Source organism: Trichechus manatus, unplaced genomic scaffold (assembly GCF_000243295.1).
Source record: "Trichechus manatus latirostris isolate Lorelei unplaced genomic scaffold, TriManLat1.0 scaffold00152, whole genome shotgun sequence".
In the NCBI taxonomy this organism is placed as follows: Eukaryota; Metazoa; Chordata; class Mammalia; order Sirenia; family Trichechidae; genus Trichechus; species Trichechus manatus.
Window position 1 is genome coordinate 4,668,124 of NW_004444088.1, and position 8,275 is coordinate 4,676,398.

Genomic DNA, 8,275 nt, shown 5'->3' on the forward strand with positions numbered 1-8,275 from the left:
TAGGCACGGGGTGGTGGGTGGGGTGCCTGAGAGTGTACTTCTGACCAGCTCCCAGGTAATGTTGATTCTGTAGGTCCTAGGACCACACTTGAACAAAGGGTTAGGAAGCTTACAGTGTAACTGGGAAAGAATATATATATCTCTTTTTCTTATTGTACTTAATGATATTTCTGAGTGAGTATAACTGAATGAACAATTTGATGCAACATATGCAACATAAAGGGTTAACCAGATATAAAGAGAGTCAATAGTTATTTTAAAATAATAAGCCTTACAAAGTTCTTTAGACAAAATTTCCAATGAAGAACAGTTAGCAGATAGGGGAAACAAAGGTGTAGAGTGGAATGTATCAATTTGAGTATTTCAGCAGAGAAGACTGCAGTTTGTTATTTAAACCACACTGAATAGAACAACAGTACTAAATCCCATACATACATATGTAATAATCACGAGCTCTTTGATTCCTGATATATTTGTTCTTTAGAGTAAATTAGGGCTACTTTATGCAGAGTCAGCTAAATTTACATTTCATGATGTCTTCTCCTGTTTGAAATTTTTTTTTAAGTCCAAAGTAGGGGGCACCAAGCCTGCTGGCGGGGATTTTGGAGACGTCCTGAACTCAACTGCAAACGCTAGTGCTGCCACTACGGAGCCTCGTACAGAGCAGACGCCGGAGAACCCGTGAGATTTCTGCCCTCCTTCTGCTTCCACTGCCAGATGCTGCAAGCGGGATCCAAGCACATCCTGTCGACGTCCATTGCCGTGCATTTCTACCGGATGTGCTTTTCTTTAGCTTTAGATATTCCTTTGACAGAATAGTTTGCAGGTTAAAAAAAAATTAAATATCTTCACCTCTATTCCTGGAAAACACCCTTTAATGTGCATCTTAAGCCCTTTATTAAGACACCATTATCAAAACACTCATAGTACCTGGGAATACTTGCTAGAATGATCTAAGAAGCTCCCAGGCTCTTCTAGTTCTTCCTGCTTTACAAAGTTACTCTGGATCCAGATGTCAGTTTGATCTTTGTCTTCTTTAAGATTTTTTTCCTCCTCTTTGAATCTCTGTATATTTGATTCCTAACTAAAATTGTTCTTTTAATTTTTTTCTGAATTATGGTTATGAAAAGTTTTGTTATAATATTCTTTACCACCAAGGGAAGACTACCAGCTACAAAAAAAAAAAAAAAATTGAATAAACCCTTTTTGAATAAGGTACATATCTTCTAAATATTATGAATACACTGGATTAGATAAATCAGCTCTACATCCAAATTGCTATAGTTTTGTGATAATATGTACAGTAATTCAAAATACTAGGCGTCTTGAGAGTTGAACCTTATGTTTTGTTTCTCCTCAAATGACAGCAGAGCATTTCAGTGTACTGGTTATTATGCCACTTTTATCCATTTATTCTTCATCAAGTAAAATGTTAACTTCAGAGGCAAATTCACAAGATAATATTCTGAGTCAAGTATATTGTCCATAAGTTGAAATATGAACACTCTCTTCAAATGTTTAATTCAAAAGCCTGAAATTTTAGTTTAAATCTGTCACACGAGGGAAAGCGTTGCTGTCTTCATTGAATTCATTCAGCACCATTTGCCGTAAGAAGCACACAAAGTTATACAACTAATATAACTTGAAATTTTTTTCTACTAAGGGGTTGGTGATAACTCCAGAGGATGTAATGCATTAAAAAAAAAAAAAACAAACCCAACTCATCACTTTCTTTCTACTTACTTGTGTTCAGTGTGTTAGAAGTTATAAAATGTTATAGTAGACATTGCCCCCTACCTTGAAAACTGAGCATCAGGGCTGAATGAATCAAAGCGTCTGGGCGTATCTGCCTGGAGACCAAGGTACTGATCACCACCGCCTGTCTGACGTGCTAGTGGCCTGCGATGTTGTATTTATTATTTATCAAGTTGTGATTGTTTTATTATTGTTTATGCCAAATATTAATTGCCAAGCTTGGAGTGATCTAGAACCGTTTTTTAAAAGCATGATTAGGTTTACTTCAGGGTCAATTTATCTTACGAAAACCAAATTTGGAAAAGCCAGTGTTGATTGTTATAACACTGCCATTCGTGATCGCTAGAGCTTTGTTAGCACCTTAGATGCAACTGAAACTGTGCTCTATTTCATGTAAAAAGCTTAATAAATTCTGTGTATCAGTAGTGTAGGTCTCAATATGTATTATGAGACCAGTGGTCTGGAAATAGCTTGTTGCATTAAAGAATCAACTGGTGTCTGTGCTAAAAAAGAAGGCAATTTTTTTTTTTTTAAACCATCAGCTTTAAGTCACTACTTAATGAAATCAGACTAATATTCTAAATAATTTCCTTGCAGAGGCAGAGGCGTAGTGAGGAGGGGTCGCCAGAGGGGGGCGCACATCCAAGGGGGCGCCAGACTAGGTGAGGAATGACATTCGGAGGCGCCATCAGTAAAGGTGCCTGGCTGAGGCAGCTGGACAAGAGGGGGAAGGCGTTTTTTACTGACAAGTCGCCACCATCAATGTCTATACATCTTAAAATTGGGGGACGGGGGGTGAAATTTAAGAGATTGCCCCTGGGTGCCCTGTACCCTTGCTGTGCCCCCATCTAGAGGCTTTAAGGCCCAAGTTATTAAAGTAGTGTCTCAAGAGTGGATCTGTAGAATGTGGCTTTTTATAAGAATATTGTAAGGACAACATAACTTCATTTTTTTTCTACCAACTAGTCTTTTTTTTTTAATCCCAATGTTGTCTTTTCATCACATTGTCCCCTGGGTGTCCTGACCTGTTACTGTCTTTTCAAAAAAGTAAAGCGGAGTGAGAGGGTGGTTTCTTGAGTTGAGTGAAATCTCTTCAAATCTCCTTCCCGCCCGTGTAGAGCAAACCAGAACTGGGGCTGGGAATGAGGATGCCTGTCTAGGTGAGTGTTGTGGATGGCTGGGAGAGGAGAGATGCAGCTACACTTGGGCTAGAGATGGTTTGGTCCATTTTAAAGAACGCTTTCCCTTCAAAGAAGTAGTAAAAAGTAGAGTGAGGAAGAATTTAGAAAGATTAGCATATGGGTTTAGAAACATTCCAAATGACTTTTGTGGCAGGTTCAATATTATGAATTCACAGACACTTAAGAAATTGTAAACAAATTACCAAGACCATCACATAGGGTCTTGGTCACCCTTTTTAGTGTTTGGCACCATAAGAAAACACAGAAACTGGAGAGTGAAATCTGACATATTTAAGGACTCAAGAAAAAGTGTAATAAGAAAAAATCTCTCTGAAAAGTTCCTTTCTTACAAAGGAATCTCCTGAGTGTATCGAGCGTGTGGGATGTAAAGCAGGGGTTCCCATGCTTGGAAGGCCAGAGCAGTCAGTGGAAGGGAACAATACTAAGTGCATTATCATCTTAGCAACTCAGGAGCAGCTACTGAAATAGAAGGAAAAAAAGATGTTTTATTGGGCTCATTATTTCTGGATCTGTTAAGCTACACACACAGTCTGGGTTGTTTTTTTTTTTTTGTATAGTATTTGAAAACAATAAAAATTCTATAATTTGGGAATGAGTTCTTTTGTATATGTTACCTGTCTGCTGAATAAAGAAGTAGGTACATTATTCTCTCCAAACCTTTCATATCCTGGATATGCAAAGGACCACGAACAGCTATATTGAATCAATGCATCAAGCAAAACTGAAAAAGCTACCTGCTAGCAATCAAGACATTTAAGTGACTGGTGCAGAAATGCCAGACCAGATGCCCGTGGGCAGTATGTCAGGATTGCATGTGTTTATCGCTCTTCAAACCTTGATGACTTTCGTTACGTGGTGGAGACATTTGGCCATTAATTCGCCCTTAGTTTTCTTGCCTGTCCAGTTCTGAGTGGGTTAGTTACAGAGACCATGTTAATGGTCACAGTTAATATAAAACAATGATCACTTTTAGGTAAATCCAGAAACCTTAAGATTCAACCACTTCCATATTGTTTTGACTGAATATAAATTTATAATCCCTTTGAAAACAGAATGGACCAAAAGGCTTTTAGTTACACAGAGCCCACTCTCGGTTTGCAGGCCCCCAGAGGGCAGGCCCTCCATGTGGCTATCACCTGCTAGCGTTCATACTTCAGTAAAGTCCTTGCCAACGTTTGTATAAATTGTGATGCTACTTGGGGAGGTTGGTTGATAGTGTGGGTATTGTAATTTAATGGTTTTCCTAGCACATAGTAAAAGCCAACTGGATTGTGTTGAATATTAAATGGATACGGTCTTTCACTTTATCCATTTCAGCAAGTTTTAAAGTTTTCCCTTTGGTTCCTAGGATTAATACTCTTCTTATTTTCTAGTTGGACTATTTCTTAGTATCCTTTTCCTCCAAGCCCTAAAATGTTCTTCTACAAAACCTCTTTAATGGTCATACCCATTTCTAAGGCTGAAATTACCTTTAGAGCGATGCCAGCATCTCCCTAGCTCTATCCCTTCTTCCAAGGTTTCACATGTGAATTTCTAATTACCTCCTGGTCAGCGTCACGGAGCCACTATCCATTGAGCTTTTGGTAAGTGCCTGACATTTCCTTCAATTCTTAACTCAGGGATGTGGTGGTGTCCCCATTTTACAGATGAGGCTGCCGCCACTAGAGACGAAGCCAGGACTTGAACTATTTTCAACCATTTCCTTACCATCCACCATTACTAATATCATCTTGCAAAGCATACTAACAATTTTCAAGCTATAGAGAAAGAAAAGAGGGCTTCATTTTTAATAAAGCGAGAAGGAAGTTGCCATAACAATGTTTACACACAGCTATTCCAGCAGATGTTACTGTTGCGTTGCCATTTGTGTAGACCAGGGCATAGGACAAGGGCATCCCCCTTGCTGGTTTGCTCAGCCCTCTACAGTCTGGTGGCGCAGTGGTTAAGAACTACGGCTGCTAAAGAAAAGGTAGTTTGAATCCACCAGCTGCTCCTTGGAAACCCTACGGGGCAGTTCTTCTCTGTTCTGTAGGGTCACTATGAGTCAGAATCTACTCGAGGGCAACGAGTTTTGTTTTTTCCTACAGTCTAATTTGAGAATAGGAAATCCTAAGACCACATGATGCTTCTGATGCTCTCCCAGAGAACTCGGGCATTACCTGAAGCCAGTTGATACAAACTTATATTTTATCTTATGTTCAGAAGGAGTTTGCATTCTATTAAGAAACATGAGTGTTTAATATGTTTGAGTGTTTAACCTCAAATCCTCAAGTAAAACAGCTTAAAGAGGATGTATCCTACTTATCCTGTGAGTGCACACAGCCCACCAACAAATACGTTAACTAGAGGGTTTGTCCAACAATGCCTGTTGCCACAGTCCTCCAGGAATTTATCATCTGGGTGAAGCATGACCTGAATGTAATACAGCTACTGAATTTTAGAGCTGGGACCTTAGTAACCCCATTTGTTTTGTAGATACTGATGTGCCTAAGTTGACAGAGCACTTCCTTAAATTTAGCAGTGGGGATAGCTTGGTTTTATGAGTGAGGAAAGCAAGTCTGAAACATTAAATTGGCTTGCCTCAAGGTCAGGATAAGGAGCTCTGGTGGTGCAATGGTTAAGCACTGGGCTGCTAACCAAAAGGTTGGCAGTTCGAACCCACTAGCAGCTCTGCAGGAGAAAAGGCCTGGCGATCCACTTCCATAAAGTTACAGCCAAGGAAACCCTGTGGGGCAGTTCTACTCTGTCACTTGGGGTTGCTGTACAGATGGGGTTTTTTTGCTTCCTCTTCACCCAGTTGGTGAGAAAGGGGATTCCCTCCCCAGGATTATGGGGATAGCCGAGCACCTGACACCCAACACCAGACAGATGAGACTGGGCAGTTCATTAGTCACATACACTCACAGCCTGGGGACGGACACTACATATCATGCAGGGCCACACGGGGGTTGCACTTTGGAACAGAATGAAGCAGCAGTGCTGTGGGAGGCAAGCTTTGTAGGAACAAGGAGGGGGGGATGAGCCCTGGTGCCTGGAGGGGGGAGTGCTTGGCTTGTCACAATGTCAGAATTGACTCAACAGCAACGGTTTGGTGTTTTTTTTTTTTTGTATGGGCTGGCAGGGAACTGAAGCCCACTATTCCGGATAAGTAGGCCCTGTATCTGGTTACCATAGTAAGGGGATGGTTTGGCCAGGTGGCCTTATCCGCAAGAGTAGAGGGGAAGAGGAACTGTGGTTAGGCCATTTGATGCCCTCTCGATTTTACCAGAAGTCAAAATAGCACTTGATACTGAATCTTAATTTCAGGCTTTCCGCCACAGGAAGACTTCATTAATGGTCGAGGAAATAAACAGTAAGTGCTAAGAGGGAGAATTCACCTGGAGTAGGATTTATCTTAAAGCCCCTACCGATCTTGTAAGGATCACCATACAGCTGGCTAGCGAAGATACACCTTCAGTGATGGTTATTCCCCATTCTGAGGCCAGTGTTCTTCTCGTGTGTTGTCTGACTGTGCCCGTAATAGGAAAGCATCATCAAGACTTAAAATCCAAAGGCATTATTAAAATAGACACTGCAGTCATAGAAAAAATTCCCTTAGAGGACCTGTAAATGAACCAGAAAGCTACGAGCCACCTTCCCCCAAACTAAGAGAGGATTAATATATAACTGCTGATAGGTCTGAGTGAAAGATGGACAGCTTAATATGAAAACCTTTTATTAAGGATGGTGTTAATGGTTTTGAAGGTGAGCAGCTGCTGGGAAAGGACACTGGGGGAACAAAGGGAGAAAAATCAAGATGGAAGGTGGGGACCTCTGGCGGTGCATACGTAGGCACATTCTGAGATTTCTTAATTCCCTAGAAGAGATTGTAGTTCTCTAACGGTGACTATTTTTGTTTGGTGGGAGGACCTACTACAGAAGAGGCGAAGAAGGACAAATTTGGAGCCAAGCTTTCACAATATTTCAGCCCTACAATGTAGTGTGCCAGGCACCAGAGAGCCAACAGCCAGGCGCTCATGGAGTTTACAGTGGTTGGGAGAGAATACCAAATTACGAAATACAAAACAAGATTAACTAGATTGCACACGTCCTTAACTGCCAAAGAGTCGGATCCTGACTCACAGAGCTTGGAACAAGACACTGCCCAGTCCTGTCCCTTCCCCATGATCATCTGCACATCAGACCGTTTTTGATCCATAGGGTTTTCGTTGGCTGACTTTTGGAAGCAGATTGCCAGGCTTTTCTTCCTAGTCTGTCTAGCCTAGAAGCTCCCGAAACCTGTTCAGCATCAGAGCAACACCCCCTCCACTGACAGATGGGTGGTGCCCGTGTCTGAGGTGCACCGGGTGGAAACTGAACCTGGGTCTCCGATATTAAAAGGTGATAATTCCACCCCTGCCCCCATATTACACATTAACAAAACAAAAACCCACCACCGAACCCACTGTCGTCACGCCGATTCCGAATCGTAGCGACCCCATAGGTTCTCCAAATCTGTAATCTTTAGGCAAGCAGACTGCCACATCTTTCTTCCCCGGAGCCCTGGTGCTTTTCTAGCAGCTGGCAGTCAAGCTCTCTCATCACTGCGCGACCAGGCCTCCTGTATTGCATATTAGAAAGTGCTAAAAGGGAGAACAAGACAGGAGCAAGATAAAGCGTTGTGTTTGGGGTTCTGATTCTGAATAGTGTAATCAAGGCGAAGGAGCCACGCGGACATCTTGGGCGGGGGGCGGGAAACTGTCTCATTACTGGAATTTACAGCAGGCTAGAGATGAAAAGCATGCCCAGGAGGGTAAAATCCCTGCGAGTCAAACACCAAGGCCTTAGCCCATCAATTTCTGTTTAAGTCTCTCCCACCCCACGCTCGTCCGGAGTACCGACTAGCCCACGCCCAAACGCAATCCACCACCTGGGACCAGTGGGCGGACCTCTCGTCGCTCCGCCCCGTGACCTGCGCGCTTGCGACGCGGAAGTCAAAGGTCAGAGGTGGTGAAGGAGTAATGGCGGCGCTGTGTTGGACCCGTGCCGTGGCTGCCGAGAGCCGTTTCCTGCGAGTGTTTGTCTTCTCCCGGCCCTTTCGAGGCGCAGGCTCTCAGAGTGGCTCCGGGAGCGAGAGTTCCGATTCCCCGGAGCCTCGAACTCGCCCAGGCGGCTTTGCGAGCGCGTTGGAGCGGCACTCGGAGCTGCGGCGGCAGGCGGAACTCGGACGGGTGAGTGGGGCTCGTGGGACCTACGCCGGCGACGCGGTGGGCGGGGCGGGGCCTGGCGTAGGGATGGGTTGGGGCGACTCCGGGGGCGGGGCCCCGCGTAGCAGGGCT

General features: G+C 43.4%; 2 protein-coding genes across 3 annotated transcripts in view; both read left to right on the forward strand.

Moving 5' to 3' along the window:
- Positions 1-2,736, forward strand: part of TPD52 (tumor protein D52) — an 81,063-nt gene extending 78,327 nt beyond the window's left edge. For both annotated transcript variants that reach the window (XM_023740303.1, XM_004386003.2), the window contains exon 6: positions 566-2,736. In XM_023740303.1, coding sequence (XP_023596071.1) covers positions 566-685 — 120 coding nt within the window. In that variant the 3' untranslated portion in view covers positions 686-2,736. The remainder of the gene's footprint in view (positions 1-565) is intronic.
- A 5,214-nt stretch (positions 2,737-7,950) lies between these two features.
- The window catches only part of MRPS28 (mitochondrial ribosomal protein S28), a 120,861-nt gene continuing 120,536 nt past the window's right edge, over positions 7,951-8,275 (forward strand). The window contains exon 1 of the mRNA XM_004386010.2: positions 7,951-8,167. Within this exon, the coding sequence (XP_004386067.1) occupies positions 7,958-8,167 (210 nt within the window). The 5' untranslated portion in view covers positions 7,951-7,957. The remainder of the gene's footprint in view (positions 8,168-8,275) is intronic.